The sequence below is a fragment of the Musca vetustissima genome, unplaced genomic scaffold (genome assembly GCF_032173495.1).
Source record: "Musca vetustissima isolate MV318-11 ecotype Yass unplaced genomic scaffold, APGP_CSIRO_Mvet_v1 utg28967, whole genome shotgun sequence".
Classification (NCBI taxonomy): Eukaryota; Metazoa; Arthropoda; class Insecta; order Diptera; family Muscidae; genus Musca; species Musca vetustissima.
In genome coordinates, this window is record NW_026881305.1 from 569600 (window position 1) to 592739 (window position 23140).

Below are 23140 nucleotides of genomic sequence, written 5' to 3' on the forward strand. Positions count from 1 at the left end.
TGTTATTGTTGTTGGTGTTTTTTTGTTTCACATATGGCTCCATAGGAGCTGCCATCTTCCACACAATAACCATAACGGAATGTCGTATGTCGTTCGACCATATATCGATGATGCAAACAACTTCATAACATCATTAATATGCCATATAAGGAGATGAACTGGAGGTCTAACCTGTATAGTAGAGCAAAACCAGCCAACCAGCCAACCAACCAACCCACCCACCACCAACGGAGTTATGACAGCAGTCATAAGCTTTTTATGTTATGGGTATTTTTTGTTTTTGGAGAGCCATAAAAAATATTTTTTTTTGTTATAGATTCCATAAGGTGTTCCTACACAATATTTGTTTTGGCTCCGTTATTGTTATTGGTTTTCTATTTTTTTTTTCGATTTATATTCTGTATCGATCGATTGATTGTCTTTATAAATTTTATTAACCATTTATTATCCCTCTCTTAACGCCATGGCGTCAATATAATTTGTCTTTAGAACTGCAAAAAATAGAAAAAAATTTTGAGGTATGGCAATGACTTCTTTTCCAAAAAAAAAGTAAATAAATCAGTTAATTATATACACCAAATTTAATAACAATTTTATTGGGTTTTATTGTCAGATATTAGGGTGGAGAGGATGAAAGAAAAAAGGTAAATATTTAGTACATAATTTTTTTTAATGGCTTTTATAAGGCGGACATTTTTAAAACATATATATAATAAAAAACCAGTAAGGAAAGTAGTAAAGTCGGACTGGGCCGTCTACATGATACCCTTCATATATAAATCTGAACCGATTTTCTCGAAACTTAGCACACATCATTCTGGACCTAATTCAGTACTCTATGCCACATTTCGTGCAAATCGAAAGATATATAGGGGCATTGGTGCACCATTTACCTAAAATCGAACGAAAATATATATGGGAGCTATATCCAAATTTGAACCGATTTTCACGAAATTTGGCACACATCATTCTAGACCTAATCTGAACCGATTTTCTTGAAACTTTGCGTACATCATTCTGGACCCAATTCAGTACTCTATGCCGAATTTCGTGCAAATCGAAAGATATATAGGGACTTTGGTGCCTTATTTACATAAAATCGGACAAAACTATATATGGGAGCTATATCTAAATCTGAACCGATTTTCAGGAAACTTAAAACACACAATTCTATTCTTAATTCAGTATGTTGTGCAAAATTTCGTGCAAATCGAAAGATATATAGGGACTTTGGTGCACCATTTACATTAAATCGGAAGAAAATATATATGGGAGCTATATCTAAATCTGAACTGATTTTCACGAAACGTAGCACACATCATTCTGGACCTAATTCAGTACTCCATGCCAAATTTCGTGCAAATCGAAAGATATATAGGAAATTTGGTGCCCCATTTACCTTAAATCGGACGAAAATATATATGGGAGCTATATCTAAATCTGAACCGATTTTCACGAAACTTAAAACACATCATTCTGGACCTAATACAGTACTCTATGCCAAATTTCGTGCAAATCGAACGATATATAGAGGCTTTGGTACGCCATTTACCAAAAATCGGCCGAAACTATATATGGGAGCTATATCTAAATCTGAACCGATTTTCACGAAACTTGGCACACATCTTTCGTGGCTCAATTCAGTACGCTATGTAAAATTTCGTGCAAATCGAAAGATTTTCAGGGTCTAAAGTCCGTAAATCGGGGGAAACTATATATGGGAGCTATATCTAAATCTGAACCGATTTGCTTCAATTTCAATAGGGTTCGTCCTTGGGCCAAATAAGTGACCTATGCCAAATTTCATCCAATTCGGATCATAAATGCGACTTGTACTTTGTTTACAATTTAACATCTACAGACGGACGGCCGGACGGACATGCATAAATCGACTCAGAAAGTGATTCTATGCATATTCCAAAAGGAACCATGTGTCTATCTCGTTTCCTTTTGCCTGTTACAAACATATGCACAAAGACATAATACCCTGTACCACAGTGTGGTGAAGGGTATGAAAAGGCGGGCATTTTTTTTTTAATATTTTAGAGTCATAAATAAGGCTTGGATTTAAAAAAAGCGTGGATTTTTTAAAAAAATATTTTTTTTAAATATTAAATATTTTATTATAAAACCAGTGAGCGGAGTAGTATAGTCGGACGGGTCCGACCATATGATACCCTACACAACAAACACGAAAATCTAACTTTTTGCGGTGTAGTTCTGAGCTTGGGCAATATTTCGCGATATTTGCACCCTCTTGACCGACTAGAGGTCAACAAATATTAGTAATATTCAGTACAGCTCTTCTAATTACTTGTCCAGATTCTCTTCACCGTGGGTTGTTTTGCGAGTTCGGCTTTCAATTGTGGCCTATATAGATCGACTCCTTGACCATACCTGGATCCTCATGAAAAATTCAAAGCGATGAGCGCTATATTTCCGCCCTCTAGTGTGGTAATGGATTTCTAAATAATATATGAATACGTAAGCACCTGTAAATATTTTAGTGTAACTCCCACATCCGAGTACATACGACAATATAATTGAAGGCAGTTTGAAGGTCAACCACTCCCCTAGTATATATTATCAACTTCTCGGGTCAATGTCCTCCACGGGTAAGTATATACGCCATAGAATACAAATATTGTCATTTTTCATACAAAACTCAGGATCCATTTGACCCGCTAAATACTGACCGATCTTTATCAAAATAGGCATGCTTATTCTTTGGCCCAATCCTGTTCTCCATGTAAAAATTCGCGATGTTTGGGTCATAATTGCGGCCTCTGGAGCGACCAGAAAACCTGATAAAAATTAAGTATTTGGTCCATTTCATCGCCTAGATATTAACCGATCTTTACCAAAAGCGATAGGGGTCTTCATTGGCCAGAACCCGTCCTACATGCAAAATTTCGTGAAGATTAATCCTTAACTGTGGCCTGTATCGTGTTTACAAATTATAATGGGCAGACGGACGGACGGACACACACGTCTAGGTCGACTCAGCTAGTCGAGATATGACGATCGGTATACTTAAAGGTGGGTCTAGGACCAATATAATACCCTGACAGCATAGTTGTGTAGGGTATAAAAATATATGTATTTATAGGCTCTCATATAAGGTTTGGATTTTTGAAATAAAAATTCATAAAAAAAAAAAAAAAAAACAAGGCTTAGATTTTTTAAAAAAGTATTTTTCGAAATTTTTTTTTAAATTTTTTTTCGAAATTTTTTTTATGTAGTCACACAAGGTGTAGAATATGTGGAATAAAAATATTTTTATGTAGCCACAGAAGGCTTGGGGTCTACCATATGGCGCGGTTTTTTTAAAGATATTTTTTAGGAATCCCTATAAGGCGTGGATTAAAAAAAAAAAAACATATATGTTTTAAGGGTCCCTATAAGGAGATCTCTATAAAAAAAATTTTATGGATCTCTAGGAGGCGTGGATTTGGAGAATCTTATAAGGCGTCGATTTTTAAAAAAATATATATGAGGGTCCCTAGAAGACGTGGATTTAAAAATTAAATATTTGTTATTGACCTATAGAAAGCGTGGATTTAAAACAAATTATTTTTTGCGATCCCTATAAGGCATGGGTTTCTAAAAATTGTTTTCAAGGATCCATAGAAGGTGTGGATTTAAAAAAATATATATTTTTGGAGATCCCTAGAGGGCGTAGGTTCTAAAAATATTTTTTAAGGATCCCTAGAAGGCGTGGATTTAAAAAAAATATATTTTTGGAGATCCCTAGAGGGCGTAGGTTTCTAAAAAATATTTTTTAAGGATCCCTAGAAGGCATGGATTTAAAAATTAAATATTTTTAATGACCCATAGAAAGCGTGGATTTAAAAAAAAATATTTTTGGAGATCCTTAGAGGGCGTAGATTACTAAAAATATTTTTTAAGGACCCCTAGAAAGCGTGGATTTCAATAAAAAAATGTTGGTGATCCCTTTAAAAAAATATTATTAGGGATCCCTATAAGGCATGGCAAGGCATATAAGGCGTGGATTTTTTTAAAATTATTTTTAAGCTCTTATATAAGGCGTGGATTTAAAATAAAATATTTTGGAGGTCTTATATAAGACGTGGATTTTTTTAAAAAATATTTTTGAGGTCTTATATATGGCGTGGATTTTTATACCCTCTACCATAGTATGGAGGGTATATAAATGTTGACATTCCGTTTGTAACTCATCGAAATATTCATTTCCGAACCATATATTCTTGATCAGCGTAAAATTCTAAGACGAGCTAGCCTTGTCCGTCAGTCCGTCCGTTGTAAGCATGCTATCTTCTGACGGAATTGAGATATGTAGATGTCCAACATTTTGCATAGAGTCGTCTTTTGTCTGCAGGCAGGTTAAGTTCGAAGGTGCGTTATATCGGTCCACGTTTAGGCATAGCCCCCATATATGGGTACCGCTCAATGTTTGATATTTTGCGGTGCTTGAGCGCGTTTTCCACCGAATTCGCTGAAATTTGGTATATTGTGTTCTTTTTGGATACCAAATATCTCCACTAAAAATTATAAATATCGGTCCACTTTTTCTGGTAGGCCCCATATAACGGTACCCCGAATTTACATTATTTTGGGGTTCTTGAGCGTGTTTTTCAGCCGAATTGGCTGAAATTTGGTACAACGGGTTCTTTTTGAGGACCAAATATCTCCACTAAAAATTATAAATATCGGTCCACTTTTTCTGGTAGCCCCATTTAACGATACCCCCAATTTGCGGTATTTAGGGGTGCTTGAGCGTGGTTTTCAACCGAATTGGCTGTAATCAAGTATTTTGAGTTAGTATTGGGTAGCAAATCTCTCCACTAAAAATTATACTTTTAGGTCCATTTTTTTTCGGTTAGCCCCAATATAAGGCCACTCCCAATTTTCGATATTTTGGGGTTCTTGAGCGCATTTTTCAGCCGAATTAGCTGAAATTTGGTACAACGGGTTCTTTTTGGGTATCAAATTTCTCCACTAAAAATTATAAATATCGGTCCACTTTTCCTGGTAGCCACCACATAACGGTACCCCCAAATTTACGGTATTTTGGGGTGCTTGAGCGTGTTTTTCAACCGAATTGGCTGTAATCAAGTATTTTGAGTTAGTATTGGGTAGTAAATCTCTCCACTAAAAATTATACATTTAGGTCCATTTTTTTCGGTTAGCCCCAATATAAGGCCACTACCAATTTTCGATATTTTGGGGTTCTTGAGCGCATTTTTCAGCCGAATTAGCTGAAATTTGGTACAACGGGTTCTTTTTGGGTATCAAATTTCTCCACTAAAAATTATAAATATCGGTCCACTTTTTCTGGTAGGCCCCATATAAAGGCAGCCCCAATTTTCGATATTTTGGGGTGCTTGAGCGAGTTTTTCCACCGAATTCGCTGAAATTTGGTACATTGAGTTACTTTTGGGTACCAAATATATCCAGTAAAAATTATAAATATGGGTCCTCTTTTTCTGGTAGCCCCCATATAACGGTACCTTCCCAATTTATGGTATTTTGGGGGTGCTTGAGCGCGTTTGTCAATCAAATTCGCTGAAATTTGGTACAATGGTTTCTTTATGGGTGCCAAATATCTCCACAACAAATTATAAATATAGGTCCACTTTTTCCTGGTTGCCCCCACATAAGGGCACTCCCAATTTTCGGTATTTTGGGGTGCTTGAGCGCGTTTTTCCACCGAATTCGCTGAAATTTGGTACATTGTGTTATTTTTTGGTATCAAATGTCTCCCCTAAAAATTAAAGATATCGGTCCACTTTTTCTGGTAGCCCCCTTTTAACGATACCCCCAAATTTACGATATTTTGGGGTTCTTGAGCGCGTTTTTCAACCGAATTTAGGCCTAGCCCCTATATAATGATACCTACCGATTTTTGGTATTTTTTTTATATTTAGCGTAAAGAAATGTATTCTGATGCAAAAATTTTATTTCGAAATAGAGATCTCAATTAGGCCGAAATAAAACCTGTGTATATTGGTGAGGTATATTGTGTTCCACAGGTATGGTGTTCCACCCTATCATGCGTCATCACTATCGGAGCGCCTTCTGGGGTTTTTAGGAAAAATATCCATTAAAAATTGCTGAAATTTTTATTTGGTGTACATTGAATTTTCGGTATAGGTCCACTTTTGGGTATGTACCCTATATTTTCGATGTTAGTATCTGTTGGTGGAGGGTATCCAAAATTCGGCCCGGCCTAATTTAACGCTTTTTTCACTTGTTTAAAATTTTATTTATTATTAGAAAAAATATTTTTTAGATAGTTTTTTAAATATCAGATTCTAATCACTTCAACATTTCATTTCCCATCAGCACCTGATTAGTGGTTCAAACGATCGGCATTTCGGCTAACAATGTTGTCTAGTTGGTGTTGTTGTTGTTGTGGTCCATGTCTTAAATGGGATGCACATGTTGTTTGGAAGTAAATTAACAAAAACAACAAACACTCCCCTCAAAAATAAAAGAAAACAACAACCTAGACACCACAGGGTGTTTGTTTTCATTATTTCTCTCTGTATGAGTAGGTTGAGAGGGGGTCCGAAAAGGGTTCTCCGAAGAGGTGGATACCTGGGGGCTGGTATCCAATTTGAAAATAGTCGAAAAGTCATTAAAACACCATAAATTATTTCGAATAACCAAAATAAGTATGTTAAATAGACAGAGGGAGAGAAAGAGCGAGAGAGAGTGGGGGATCACCCCGAACACCCCCCGTTGAGTCCCCCCAACCAAAAAAAGGTAGTTAACAGTTGCTTATTATTAGCTATGCTGCAGTAAATGGCAAATCAAACAACAATAATAAAAACAAAACAACAACAAATGGGCGTGTGAGTGGGAATCAAATCAAATGAAGATGGAATCGATTTACAGGCCAAGTCAGCCAGCCAGGGAGATGGGTGGATGACTGGTTGGCTGGCTAGCTGGGCGTATAGCGGTCTTTAATGAGTCTGCCACAACAAAACTGATTGGAATTTGATGTTTTTTCTTTTTTTTTTTGGTTTTTTATCTATTTCTCCAACAGCCGGACAATAAAAAAAAAACTGAAAAAACAACAACAACAAAAACTTGATGACAAAATTTTCTGATTGACTTTAAATTTACATTTTTTTGTTTTTTTATTTTTTGTAAAGGTGAGAAATTATGTAAAATAATAATTAAGAAGATATTGCATTCGGCGACACCTTAACACAATCCGAACAGACACAAATTCGTAAATGATGACACACTGACCAACCAACCAAGCGATGATGCTTGGCTGACCAGTCAACCGAACGACCACCACTGATCAACACCAGTCTGTCATGTCTCTCTCTCGGTGAGCGATGATAGCTTTGGAAATACGTTACCATGCTAATGATACAAGTCAGGGCAGTGTATGGTGTTTTAATACCGCTGATCGCTGATCGCTGCTGCTGTCCATCCACTGGGGGATATAAAGATTTTCATGGGGCTAATCACACTATCACTAGCACCATCGTCACCACCTGAAAACCACAACAACAAAACGCCTATCAACATCATCACGGCTGTTTGTTGTCGTCTTCGCTGATTCTATGGACCGCACTGTATATTAGCCGCCTCGGAGACCTGTTTAACCACCTGTGTAGTTGGCAATTTGTCAAATTGTTTAAAGACATCTTTTGAACGATTGACATTTTTCGATTTGTTATTAATTCATGAAAAAAACTGTCATTATCGGGTTTGGGATTAAAAAGCTTGAGAAAAACCAAATAAGAAGAAGAAGAAAATAAATTCCCAACCGCCTAAGGGGGGTTTTTATAATATTATGAAGAAAATCATATACCGTTAGGCAATAAAATGACAATGGAATGGAATTTTCTCAAATCTTCTGGTCGATAGGAGAGTAAATTCTGAGACTCCCGTTCAGCTCGTCTATAGAGACTCGCCCTTCAGCTCGTCGTCTATAGAGACTCGCCCTTCAGCTCGTCGTCTATAGAGACTCCCTGAGCTCGTCTATAGAGACTCGCCTGAGCTTCAGCTCGTCTATAGAGACTGAGCTTCAGCTCCCTAGAGACTCTGAGCTTCAGCTCTATAGAGACTCGCCCTTCAGCTCGTCTATAGAGACTCGCCCTTCAGCTCGTCTATAGAGACTCGCCCTTCAGCTCGTCTATAGAGACTTGCCCTTCAGCTCGTCTATAGAGACTCCCTGAGCTTCAGCTCGTCTATAGAGACTCCCTGAGCTTCAGCTCGTCTATAGAGACTCCCTGAGCTTCAGCTCGTCTATAGAGACTCTCTGAGCTTCAGCTCGTCTATAGAGACTCCCTGAGCTTCAGCTCGTCTATAGAGACTCCCTGAGCTTCAGCTCGTCTATAGAGACTCCCTGAGCTTCAGCTCGTCTATAGAGACTCCCTGAGCTTCAGCTCTATAGAGACTCCCTGAGCTTCAGAGACTCCCTGAGCTTCAGCTCGTCTATAGAGACTCCCTGAGCTTCAGCTCGTCTATAGAGACTCCCTGAGCTTCAGCTCGTCTATAGAGACTCCCTGAGCTTCAGCTCGTCTATAGAGACTCCCTGAGCTTCAGCTCGTCTATAGAGACTACCTGAGCTTCAGCTCGTCTATAGAGACTCCCTGAGCTTCAACTCGTCTCTAAAGATTTTTTGGATTTTTTTCAAATCTTCTGGAAAATAGGGGAGTAAATTCTGAGATATTTATACCCTTCATCACACGGTGGTACAGGGTATTATGGCTTTGTGCATAGGTTTGTAACAGGCAAAAGGAAACGAGATAGACACATGGTTCCTTTGAGAATATGCATAGAATCACTTTTTAAGTCGATTTATGCATGTCCGTCCGTCCGTTCGTCTGTCCGTCTGTCTGTCCATGTTAAATTGTAAACAAAGTACAGGTCGCATTTATGATTCGAATTGGATGAAATTTAGCATAGGTCACTTATTTGGCCCAAGGACGAGCCCTATTTAAATTGGGAAAAATCGGTTCATATTTAGATTTAGCTCCCATATATATTTTCGACCGATATAGGCACCGAAGTCCCTATCTATCTTTCGATTTGCACGAAATTTGGCATAGCGTACTAAATTGAGTCAATAATGATGTGTGCAAAGTTCCGTGAAAATCGGTTCAGATTTAGTTATAGCTCACATATATATTTTCGTCCGATTTAATGTGAATGGTGTACCAAAGCCCCTATATATCTTTCGATTTGCACGAATGTGTGCAAAGTTTCGTGAAAATCTGTTCAGATTTCGATATAGCTCCCATATATATTTTCGTCCGATTTTATGTAAATGGTGCACCAAAGTCTCTATATATCTTTCGATTTGCACGAAATTTGGCACAGCGTACTAAACTAAGCCTAGAATGATGTGTGCTAGGTTTCGTGAAAATCAGTTCAGATTTAGATATAGCTCCTTGAAATTTTGGGTGAGGGTAACTCTTGGTCCAAATATGATAGATAAGGCTGGGTTTGGTAAAAAGTACTCAATGTGATACCATTTGTATTTGGCGAACCTGTGGAGCTAGAACTCTGAAATTTTGATTGGTGGTCGTTGATGCAGTGTTGGATAGATGTACAAATGGGTTTTTGGAAATTCGAACTATAATTATCCGAAAAGTACGAAAACGTACTAAAATGTACTAAATTTGGTACAATTTCGTAGCTTCTGAACGGATAGCGTTAAAAACTTGAAATTTGGAGGGTGAATTAAGGTTGAGAAGTAGGTACCATTTAAGGATATGCTTTTAAAAGCGTGTGCTCATGTGTACGAAAAGTACTATATGGTACTATATTTGGTGCAAATTTATTTTGGAGATACAAATCGAGCTGGAATCCTACAATTTGAAAATAACATTACCGTCGGAGTGTTGGAGTGGGATATGCACGTAGTTTTGGAAATTTTTTACTGATGTGTACGAAAAGTACTAAATCGTACTATAATTGGTACAATTTGGATGAACCGATAGAGCGGAAACAATGAAATTTGGAGTCAGGATCACTGTATTGGTGTAGGATTGGGGTCAGGATTAAGTGTAAGCAATTTATATTCATGGCTACTAAGTGGTACTAAATTTGGTACACTTTGAATTTTTTGGCGAACCAATAGAGCTAGAATCATGAAATTTGGAGTCAGGATCACTGTTGAGGTGTAAGATTGAGATATGTAGGAAGTTTTAAAAATTTTTACTTATGTGTACTTAATTTGGTACAATTTGAATTGTGGGAGGACCGATAGCGTTGGAATCCTGAAATTTTGATTTTGGATCACTGTGGAGGTGTAGGATTGGGTTATGGTACTACTTTGGAAATTGGTACTACTTTGTATTAAATTTGGTACAATTTGTATTGTGGGTGAGCCGAAAGGCCTTAAATGACCAGAATTGAATTTTCTTAAGAGATACGATTACTCGATAAGGATAAAAAGGTCTTTGGAAGGTCCGAAAAAGTCTTTAGGTGAACATTATGTCTTTGGAAGACTGGGATGTCTTTACAACATAAGAAAGTATTTCGAAGGCCTCAACAGAAGCCACTCCGTATATTCTGGGTATTCCAAAAATATTTGTCATAGATTTTCTGGCAGCCAAAAATAGTTTCAAAATTTTCCATGACTTTTTTTCAAAGATCATCGAAACATCCAAACGACCTTGCTGCCGTTCCATTTCCCAAAACTGAGAAAAAAATATGGAAACAGTTTCAATATCAAATAAAATATTAATAATCCTATTATCGTCGTCTGCATTGTCCCATCGGAATTTAAATAAAAATTCCACGCCCTTCTCCTTTAACATATCTCCGTCTAATCTCTGGCTGTTAAGTGCAGACAAATGTTCACACAAAAAGATGATCCGCCGCAATATCTCTCAACTTTAAACACCCCAAAAAAAAACGGAAAGGCAGATGGAAGAAGACGATAATCAATTTTTGTTGTTGTTGTTGTTATTTGAAAAGGAGCTAAAAAGCATTTTCAACAGCAATTACAAGAGGGGCACATCAACACCTTTTTTTGGTGAACTCTAATGCCCGACTTGAATGGTGCGCTAAGAAGCCTATGCTGCCACTGCTTCTCTCTATCAGTCAAATGATTAATCGGAACACATCAATAACACGATGTGCCGTCAACACTTCGTGTCTTGCTCTTTAAAACAATGGACAATGGAATGCCATGGTATGGCATGGCATGGTCGGAGTAATGGACCCAGCAGAGACATTAAAATGGCCATTGTTCAGAGAACACTGAAAAAACAATGTTGTTGGCGGTGGTGGTGGTCGATGTTGGATAGCTGCCGAAGAAGGAGACAATTTGTTCGAAAATAAATGTCTCGAATCGTTAACAAATAAATAAATTCGTAGATTTTGACAAAACGCCGACACTTTTCATCAAAACGTTTGAACAGCAGTTAACATGTCAATCAAATTGCGATCACTGTGTGGAGCGAGGGAGATACAGAACTTAACACACACAGACACACGATGATAGGCCCTCGTGTTGTGTGGTTGAATCTGATGCGATCTATGTAGGTTGATGATGACAAGCTGTGCTATTGAAATTATTTTCTGTGTTTTTCTTAGAAGAATTTACGATTTTTTCAGAGGTATTTTTTTCAATGGTCCATTAGGTCTTCAAACCCACCTTTTTGGGCTTTTAAAATACTTTCTGGTCTACATAGACTTTCAAGTTTTAGAGGCCTTCTAGGGCCTTTGGTTTATATTATATACTGGTTTCAAAAAAATCATCTGGGTTTCAAAAATACCATTTTTGACTTAAAAAATCTATTCTACCAAGAACCTATGGTCTTCTGAAGATTTTCTGTTTTTTTTTTTTTCTAGAATCCACACATGTTCGAGTTTAAAAACTTACGTATGGTCTCATTAAAACTTTCAGAGATTTTCATAGAGGGTTTCTAGTAGATGTCTACATATCTTCAAGACTTCAGAGGAATAGGAATTTTTTGCAAACCCATTTTCTGACCTTCTGAATATTAACGGAGAACTACTGTACATCTAACTAATAACTTTCTGGACCTCTAACAACCTTGTGTTTATTCTAAAAAAAATGGTCATCTGAGAAATCTCCTGGGCTTTTAAGGGACCTTTTGAATGTTTAAGGAACTGATATTCTTCTTGGACCTTCTAACCGAGGATCTTCTAGAAACTTCTGGTTTCATGAATAGGTCGAAATTATATATGGAAGCTAATCTGAACCGATTTCAAGAAAACTTGCTAGATTTTTATTAATTCCTGTACGTGTATGAGTCTGTATGGGCCTTTAGTGTATCATATACTTAAAATCGGACGAAAATATATATAGAAGGTATATGTAAATTTGAACCGATTTCAAGAAAACTTGACACACGAAAGGTTATAGTAACATTACATTGTACAAAATTGTGTGCCGATCGGCCAATCTTTGGGTCTTTAGTGCACAATTTAAATTAAATCGGTCGAAAATATATATTGAAGCTATATCTAAATCTGAACCGATTTTCACGAAACTTAGCACACATCATTCTGGACCTAATTCAGTAACCTATGCCAAATTTCGTGCAAATCGAAAGATATATGGGCACTTTGGAGCCCCATTTACCTTAGATCGGACGAAAATATATATGGGAGCTATATCTAAATCTGTACCGATTTTCTCGAAACTTGGCACACATCATTCGTGCACATCGAAAGATATATAGGGACTTTGGTGCACCATTTACCTTAAATCGGACGAAACTATATATGGAAGCTATATATAAATCTGACCCGATTTTCTCGAAACTTGGCACACATTATTCTGGACCTAATTCAGTACTCTGTGACAAATTTCGTGCACATCGAAGGATATATGGGGACTTTGGTGCACCATTTACCTTAAATCGGACGAAACTAAATATCGGAGACATATCTAAATCTGAACCGATTTTCTCGAAACTTGGCACACATCATTCTGAACCTAATTCAGTACGCTATGCCAAATTTCGTGCACATCGAAATATATATAGGGACTTTGGTGCACCATTTACCTTAAATCGGACGAAAATATATATGGGAGCTATATCTAAATCTGAACCGAATTTCAGGAAACTTAACACACATAATTCTATACCTCATTTATTACGCTGTGCCACATTTCGTGCAAATCGAAATATATATAGGGACTTTGGTGCAGCATTTACCTAAAATCGGGCGAAAATGTATATGGGAGCATATATTTATAATTTGGTACCCATTGCATGAAACTCAAGCACACATCATTCCAGGCTTATTTCATTACGCTGTGACAAATTTGTGCAAATCGAAAATATATAGGGCCTTATATGCACCATTTACCAGAAAAATGGACTTATATTTATAATTATTTATGGGAGCTATATACCCAATAAGAACTCATTTTTACCAAATTTCAGCGTATTCGGTTGAAAAACGACCTGTGCCAAAAATTTCAAAATTGGGTCATATATCGACCTTACTTTGTTTACAATTGCACACAAAAGACAAACCTATGCAAAATTTCAGCACCCTATCTCAATTCCTTCAGATAATAGCGTGATTACAACAGACGGACGGATGGACATGGCTAGATCGTCTTAGAATTTTACCCTGACCAAGTATATGTATATATATATATATATATATACTTTATAGGGTCGGAAATTAATACTTCGATGAGTTACAAACGGAATGACAAAATGAATATACCCTCCGTACTATGGTGGAGGGTATAAAATAACTTCTGGACTTCTTCGGGTATTCATAAGTCTTCAGCCCCCCCGACGAAACCTTCTATAATCTGGTCTAGTCCACCTGCTTTCTGATGTTTTGGCTCGATCACATTAACTTGTTTTAATTTTTTTATAATCCGTGCCTATTTAGCTACTTGAAAAAATTACGCTTATCGAAAATACTTGAAATAAAAAAAAGATCCACGAACATTTGTCTACATTTTAAAATATATTTTTTTAAAAAATCCACGCCTATTGGTCTACTTGAAAACATATTTTTAAGAAATCCAATTGCCAGCCTGCTGACAAATTAAATGCTTCCCCCTTCTCCCCTTGTTTTCTGTAATTTATCATTTTTGTTGTGGTTTATCAATGAAATGACAGACCATTTTCTTTAACATTCACGTTATTACTTGAATCCACCTTTTTCGGATTTGTTGTTGTTGTTGGGAGTCCGAAGCGATAAATCATCACTACTTAAAGTGAGGGCATTTAACGAGTTGAAGATGAAATGAAATCAAATGCAACGATGTCGACGACAATGACGGTGATGATGATTGCGGCCGTTTGCCTGACAACTGATGAAGGGGCAAGAACAGCAACAACAACAACACCAACCACAGTAACAAACCTTTACTGCGCCAAAGATCAATGGGAAGCGGTTAGAGTCGCTAACGTCGTCAATGCTTACAAACGTAACAAATTATGCCGAACACTGTTATCGGGGAGAGATTTTTTTCTTCTGTGATTTTGTTTTTCTTTGGTGGCTTCTCCACAATACAAGGCAGAAAAAAAAACACAATAAGTAGTCGAACCGAACCTCAAGTCTCAGAACGGAGAGATGCGAACGAGATGTAGTGATAGCCGAGAAAATTATACACTATTTAAAGTTAATTTGGCCACAATTACCTTTCTCATTGCCTTGTTGCACTGCCAACAACAACAACAACAATACCAGCAACAACAATTTTGTTGGTTGTTATCTTAAAGACTTTCGTATTTGACAGGGCAAACGAAAAAAAAAGGATGCAAGAGTCTGCTGTCTTTGCTCCTGCTGCCGATAATGGTGTTGCCGGACACAATAGCGTTACGCTCGTAAATTGTCAATTACGGGGTAACGAAACGAACAGCAGCAACAACAACAACTATAATTATCGCAAAAATAAGGCAAGGATGGAAGGGAAGGAAAGAAAGAAACTGTTGGCCAAAAAAAAAGTGATAGCCCGACAGATAAGTGAGGTGAATTGGCTAAAAAATCAGAAGATGTTCGACTGATGTTCGATGGTGTTAGGTAGATATTTTCACTTAACATCCTCTGAGAGACAATTTTTTGGACACACATACACACCCATACTCACAGCCACACACACACACATAGCAGATGTAGATGTGACTCCTTTTATCCCATAACAAAATCTGCAACAATCATTGTTGCCCTACAATCTACAATGACCCGACAACGATTGCCTTTCTTTCTTTCGTTCCTCCTGAATGTGTCAACCTCCTGACGAATATTTGAACAGCTCAGTGTGTGTGTGTGTGTGCGTGCATGTAGTTTCAACACCTCACGAGCAATTTGCGTGATAACCGAAACTATCAAGTGAAAGGAATTTCCCAGAAGAAAACCCAAAACGGACGACACAGAAACCAAAAACAACGCCCACTCTCTCACACAATCGGTGGCAACATCACTTCGTCCCGCAATCGTGTTCTCATTGATGTTGTTGCATCATCGGCTCTTTTTCCTTTCATCTACGAACATTTAATGTCTGACGCCTACTAACCGAGAATCAAAATTGTCTCCAAGGTGGTCGGTGCAGCGAAGCAAATGTCATAGATTACAAGTCACAAAAAAGCAGGATGGACAATTTATCGCCTCAACTGATTGGGTCATTGTCCAAAGAAGAAAAATAAAAAAAAAACGGAAAGAAGAAAGAGATTTTGTATTCATTTGATTTCTTTATTGATTTTTTTTTTGCGATTTATAAAGAAGAGCTCACGCTTGGTATTATCTGAAACAAGACAAGATCGAAAATATTTTTAAGGACTATCAATAGGCTTGGATTTTTTAAAAATACTTTAGAGGACTATAAGTAGACGTGGATTTTTTTAAAAATATTTTTTTCAAGAAAACCAATTGCCTTGGATTTTTTTAAGTAGCTAAATAGGCGATTCCCTTCATTGGAGATTCCTTTCAGCTCGCCCATAAAGGCTCCCTGCTTCAACTCGCCTATAAAGGCTGCCTTCAGCTCGCCTATAAAGAGGCTGCTTTCAGCTCGCCTATAATGTCTCCCTGCTTCAGCTCGCCTATAAAGGCTCCCTTTCAGCTCGCCTATAAAGGCTCCCATTCAGCTCGCCTATAAAGGCTGCCTGCTTCAGCTCGCCTATAAAGGCTCCCTGCTTCAGCTCGTCTACAAAGGCTCCCTGCTTCAGCTCGCCTATAAAGGCTCCCTTTCAGCTCGCCTATAAAGAAGCTGCCTTCAGCTCGCCTATAAAAGCAGCCTTGAGCTCTTCTATAGAGACTCCCTTCAGCTCTTCTATAGAGACTCCCTTCGGCTCTTCTATAGAGACTCCCTTCAGCTCTTCTCTAGAGACTCCCTTCAGCTCTTCTATAGAGCCTCCCTCCAGCTCTTCGATAGAGCCTCCCTTCAGCTTTTCTATAGAGATTCCCTTCAGCTCTTCTATAGAGCATCCCTTCTGCTCCACTATAAAGACTAGCTGTACCTCCACCATAGAAACTCCCTTTCCTTCTGCTAGTCTATAGAGACCCCTTCAGTTCGTTTCTATAGAGATTCCTCTTAAGTTCTCCCCTCCCCCGTCGATTAGTCAATTTACAAAAATTTTTCATTTATCTACCACTTTTAATTTCCATTTGACCTCAACTTTCCATAATGGCCCAGTTATCACAAATTGTTGTTTTATGTAAATTTTGTTATGGCTGTCTCTCAATTAAGCTAAGAGTCGAGAGAAGGAGAGAGCAAGTCTCTCTGGAGAAGATTTCCTTGAAATGTCAAAATGAAAATGAACGTCTCAAGGAAAACTCGAAGTCACCCACAGAGTGCAATTGATGGCATTTCGGATGATGCTGCTGCTGAATCTGATGATGATGATGATGACAGTGTTGCCGCCATCTAGACGAAATGCTGTTCAGCGGATGGGATATTCAAGCTGAGCTGATTGATGACGCTGCCTGTGCTAATGGCTGACTGGCTGGCTGGCATACATTCCACTTAAACATCGTAGCTAGGAAAGTTGTTTCGCCACGCTTTTTATTTGAAAACTAAAACTAAAAAAAACAACAACAAAAAACAAAACAAAAAATGACAACTGTGAATTAATTTATTTGATTTTTCTAATTTATGGACATTTATTTAGTAGAAATCATAAAATGTTGTAAAAATTTCAAATATTTGTAATCGGTGATGGCATGTCGAAAATGTCAAATTCGTGTATGAAATGTAAAAAATCAAATGTTGACTAGGTGGAGTAGTTATTAAAGAGATATATAGCTTACATATTTGTCGTTTTATCATTCGGAACAAGTTTTCATACATTTTTGACATTGTGTAGAAAATGTCAAAAACCATTTTCCCCCTTAACCTCCATATCCATTTCACATCCACTTGTTTCCTCACTTTGGGAAAGTGTGAAGGTGTGAGTTATTTCTTAACTTGTTTTAAATACAACAAAGAAACAAAAAATCAAACGGAAATTCTGACATCCAACAAACCCCACCGATCGACCGATCGACCATCCCATTCCAATCCAAGTTTGCGGAGTTGATCTGCCAAATATCATTAACAATGGCTTAGAAATGCTGACAACAACTGTCATAAATATGACCAGTTTCTCGCCTTTGTTGTTTTTATTTCATTTAAATGATGTTCATATTTCTCCAGTCTTGTTGTTGTTGGTGCTGCGGATGCTGAGGCTGCGGCTGCTGCGACTCTTTTCGGAATATTTGTCGCCTGTGATTGGTATTTGAGGTTTTGTTATGCAAATTTTTGTGGTGTTTTGAATTGATCGAAACAAAAAAAAAAAAAAAAAAACGACAACGAAAACAAAAAACACAATGGCCATTAAAAAATTGTGAATTTAAATTGACGTTTTGTTGTCTTCACTCTTCACGGCTTCGATCGGTCTCTCTCCACCTGTTTGCTGGTCTTTTTTCAGTGTTTTTTTTAGACAAATTAATTAACACTTAAAGAGCTGTTGTCGTTTAGGTGTCACAACGACAATCGACGTCAAACGGATGGAAGGTATTCCCAAAATGTGTGCGGAATCGTTCATTATCGTCACCACCAGCAGCAGCAGCAGTATCATTTGGGCGCCATATTATTGTGATTTGTTTTATTTAAGCTTATTAAATAACTTCGAGATATTTGATAGTCGGCTAATAATGAAATAAACTCACATTGCCTTTTGGTAATGGAATGTTGCTAAATGTGCATTATGGAAATTAGTCATGTGCCGAGGGGAGGGGAGAGGGAGAGGAAAGGAAGATTAGCAAATGGGGATAAGATGGGAGAAAGGTTTTAAGTAAGTGAAAGAAAAGTGTGACATATAATAGAGGAAGTGGAAATAGAAGGAAGTCTCTACAGACGAGCTGAAGAAGGGAGTCTCTATACACGAGCTGAACGGGCGAGTCTCTATAGACGAGCTGAACGGGCGAGTCTCTATAGACAAGCTGAACGGGCGAGCTGAAGAAGAGAGTCTCTATAGACGAGCTGAAGAAGAGAGTCTGTATGGACGAGCTGAAGAAGAGAGTCTGTATGGACGAGCTGAACGGGCGAGTCTCTATAGACGAGCTGAAGAAGGGAGTCTCTATAGACGAGCTGAAGAAGAGAGTCTCTATAGACGAGCTGAAGAAGAGAGTCTCTATAGACGAGCTGAAGAAGAGAGTCTCTATAGACGAGCTGAAGAAGAGAGTCTCTATAGACGAGCTGAAGAAGAGAGTCTGTATGGACGAGCTGAACGGGCGAGTCTCTATAGACGAGCTGAAGAAGGGAGTCTCTAGAGACGAGCTGAAGAAGAGAGTCTCTATAGACGAGCTGAAGAAGAGAGTCTGTATGGACGAGCTGAACGGGCGAGTCTCTATAGACGAGCTGAAGAAGAGAGTCTCTATAGACGAGCTGAAGAAGAGAGTCTCTATAGACGAGCTGAAGGGAGTCTTTATAGACGAGCTGAAGAAGGGAGTCTCTATAGACGAGCTGAAGAAGGGAGCCTCTATAGACGAGCTGAAGAAGGGAGTCTCTATAGACGAGCTGAAGAAGGGAGTCTCTATAGACGAGCTGAAGAAGGGAGTCTCTATAGACGAGCTGAAGAAGGGAGTCTCTATAGACGAGCTGAAGAAGGGAGTCTCTATAGACGAGCTGAAGAAGGGAGTCTCTATAGACGAGCTGAAGAAGGGAGTCTCTATAGACGAGCTGAAGAAGGGAGTCTCTATAGACGAGCTGAAGAAGGGAGTCTCTATAGACGAGCTGAAGGGAGTCTCTATAGACGAGCTGAAGGGAGTCTTTATAGACGAGCTGAAGGGACTCTCCATAGATAAGCTGAAATCTGTCGTCTGTTGAGTCTCCCAACAGATGGATTTTCCATAGATTTGGTTTGGATTTTCTCTAGAAAATTTGACCATCTGTATTACCCAACTATGCATTTTCTGTGTAGAAGGATCATATAAAACCAGGATTTTTTAAAGACTTATTTACAAAGGACTACAAGAAAATGTTTTTCAAGTGTCTACAAGAGGTGTGGAGTGTTTGAAGAATTTTTTCAAAGGTCCACAAAAGGCGTGAAGTTTTAAAAGAATTTTTAAAGGGTCTGCAAGAGGCGTGGTTTTATTTTAAAGATTTTTTCTCTAAGGTCTACAAGAGGAGTAGATTTTTTCTCAAAGGTCTACAGGAGGCGTGGATTTTTTCTAAAAGGTCTACAGGAGGCGTGGATTTTTTTTCAAAGGTCTACATGAGGCGTGGATTTTTTTTCAACCTCCTACAGGAGCCGTAATTTTTTTCAAGGGTCTACAGGAGGCGTGGATTTTTTCTTAAAGGTCTACAAGAGGCGTAGATTTTTTCTCAAAGGTCTACAGGAGGCGTGGATTTTTTTCTCAAAGGTCTATAGGAGGCGTGGATTTTTTCTAAAAGGTCTACAGGAGGCGTGGATTTTTTCTCAAAGGTCTACAGGAGGCGTGGATTTTTTCTCAAAGGTCTACATGAGGCGTGCATTTTTTTAACGGTCTACAGGAGACGTGGATTTTTTCTCAAAAGTCTACAGTAGGGTTTGATTTTTTCTCTAAAGTTTACAAGAGGCGTGGATTTGTTCTCAAAGGTCTACAGGAGGCGTAAATTTTTTCTCAAAGGTCTACAAGAGGCGTAGATTTTTTCTTAAAGGTCTACAGAAGGCGTGGATTTTTTCAAGCGTCTACAGGAGGCGTGGATTTTTTCTCAAAGGCCTACAGGAGGCGAACATTTTTTCTCAAAGGACTACGGGAGCCGTGGATTTTTTTTCCAGGGGTTTTTTCAAAGGCCTACATTAGGCGTGGATTTTCCAAGTGTCTACAAGATCTTCAAGAGGCGTGGCTTTTTATAGATCTGTTTCAGGGTCTTCAAGGGGCAAAGGAATTTATATAGATTTTTTTCAGGGTCTACAAGAGGCGTGGCTTTTTGAACAGTTTTTTAAATACGTACAAGAGGCGTGGATTTTTTTAAAGAATATTTTTTAGGGACCCAAAAAGGCGTGGATTTTTTAAAGAATATTTTTTAGGGACCCAAAAGAGGCGTGGATTTTTTAAAGAATATTTTCTAGGGACCCAAAAGAGGCGTGGACTTTTTAAAGAATATTTTCTAGGGACCCAAAAGAGGCGTGGATTTTTTAAAGAATATTTTCTAGGGACCCAAAAGAGGCGTGGATTTTTTAAAGAATATTTTCTAGGGACCCAAAAGAGGCGTGGATTTTTTAAAGAATATTTCTTCTAGGGACCCAAAAGAGGGTGGATTTTTTCAAGGATATATTCTAGGGACCCCATAAAGGCGTGGATTTTTTAAAGAATATTTTCTAGGGACCCAAAAGAGGCGTGGATTTTTTAAAGAATATTTTCTAGGGACCCAAAAGAGGCGTGGATTTTTTAAAGAATATTTTCTAGGGACCCAAAAGAGGCGTGGATTTTTTAAAGAATATTTTCTAGGGACCCAAAAGAGGCGTGGATTTTTTAAAGAATATTTTCTAGGGACCCAAAAGAGGCGTGGATTTTTTAAAGAATATTTTCTAGGGACCCAAAAGAGGCGTGGATTTTTTAAAGAATATTTTCTAGGGACCCAAAAAAGGCGTGGATTTTCTAAAGAATATTTTCTAGGGACCCAAAAAAGGCGTGGATTTTTTAATGAATAAGGTTTTTTTAAAGAATATTTTTAGGGACCCAAAAAGGCGTGGATTTTTTAAAGAATATTTTTTAGGGACCCAAAAGGGCTTAAAGAATATTTTTAGGGACCCAAAAAAGGCGTGGATTTTTTTCAAGAATATTTTCTAGGGACCCAAAAAAGGCGTGGATTTTTTCAAGAGTGACCCAAGAATTTTTAAAAGAATATTTTCTAGGGACCCAAAAAAGGCGCCGATTTTTAAAAGAATATTTTCTAGGGATCCAAATAAGGCGTGGATTTTTTAAAGAATATTTTCTAGGGACCCAAAAAAGGTGTGGATTTTTCAAAGAATATTTTCTAGGGACCCAAAAAAGGCGTGGATTTTTTAAAGAAGATGTTTTAGGGATCCAAAAAAGACGTGGATTTTTTAAAGAAGATTTTTTAGGGACCCAAAAAAGGTGTGAATTCCATCTTTCTAGATTCCATCCTTCATGGCTTTAAGGACTCTTCCCTTTTCATCTATAAAGCCTCCTTCCTTCTCATATATAAATACTCCCTCCTGATCATCTATAGAAGCTACTCCCATGCCCATTTAGTCCACTTAGAGCGCCTATGAAGACTCCCTTCATATCGTCTACAAAGATACCCACCCGCTCGTCTAAAGGTATATATAATATAATAACTCCCTTGATCTTGCCTCTGAGGATCCTTCCTCTCAATTTTTTTAATATGGACTTCCTTCAGATTTTCTCATTTTTTGAACCCATTTTTTCTCAGTGTATTTTCTTCTTCCAAAATACAATTGTTCTCAATCTAACAGTAATCCACAATACAAAGACGAAGACAACGACGAAGTAGTCACACACACGCCCCACACCATCACCTCACATCATCACATATCGAAACAATTTAAAACAAATAAAAAGAAATATTATTGAACATAAAATACCTAAACGTTTCGAACCGAACCGAACTCAACCATCATAAAAAGTCATCAACGTACATGCTTACATACATAATTATTTCAATGGAGAAGTAGCTGCAACAACAACAAACAAAGCAAGTGGAAGAAGAACAAGCATTACAACAATGCAAGACAATTACATGGTAATACAGGGAGCAAGCGTGGTTAGCACCACCGGCTAGCTAAGCAAAGCACAGCAGTTAAAGGCAAGCGACAAAATCATTGCAGTCCACCGTTTACCCCCCTCTCCCCACACTCTAGCACTTCGTTCGTATGGGCAGCTAGGCAATTGTGGTCTCTCGCTTGCAGCTTACCATGGCCGTCACATACTAGGTGTCATCAGTCAGGTTGCAACAAGCTGTCGCTGTGACTGTGGCTGCCACAAACTATGCATGGCACGTAGCTCCAAGTGTGGGGATAATTAAGCCAAGCCAAAGTGTTTCCACACGTCTGAATTTTGAACGACATCATCCTGGGTGGCGTCGTCACCCGGCTGGCTGGCCAACTAATGTTCCAAGTAAAGTGACATGCTTGCGGCTGCTGCTCCCCTCTCTCCCTTCTTCGCCGTTCAACCACAAAAATGGTGCAACATAAGACAACAACAACGACAATAACAATGACAACAATTCGAATGACCAATCCAACAACCACTGCCTGACTGACTGACTGTCTATCCGACTGCAATGTCTTCTTGTAATTGTTATGTCTTAAAGTTGTAGTTATGCGGTCTGCTGCCCAAGTCTGTTGGTTGGTTGGATGTGGTGGTATGATGTGATGATGGTGGTGTTGCAGTCGTTGTTGTAGTTGTTGTTGGCCATTATTGTTAGCCATTGGCCGTTTTCTTTTAATTTCCTTATTTACATTGCACTCCGCCATCCAGCTCGTGACTTTGTTCATTTAATTTGAAAACTATTTTTCCACATTTGAGACCAGTCGGCGAAAAAAATATGTCATTACATTTGTGGTTACTGGCTGGGTGGGGGGGGGGGTTGACTGGAGGAGGCAGTGTTGGGGCTGATAGTGCCTGTCTGTTTGGTCTCAAATTGCAAATTAACAAGGCGTCTTGGCGCTTGTTTTTAAACAATTTACTTGGGGAAATTGTTCAGTTATGAGTAATCGATTTTAAT

The 23140-nt window shown here is 38.2% G+C and overlaps 1 protein-coding gene across 1 annotated transcript in view; it reads left to right on the plus strand.

The window, feature by feature from the left end:
* Positions 1-16832, plus strand: part of LOC133327284 (myotubularin-related protein DDB_G0290005) — a 95062-nt gene extending 78230 nt beyond the window's left edge. Inside the window, exon 6 of the mRNA XM_061535840.1 lies at positions 16755-16832. Coding sequence (XP_061391824.1) covers positions 16755-16832 — 78 coding nt within the window. The remainder of the gene's footprint in view (positions 1-16754) is intronic.
* The last annotated feature ends 6308 nt before the right edge of the window (positions 16833-23140 follow it).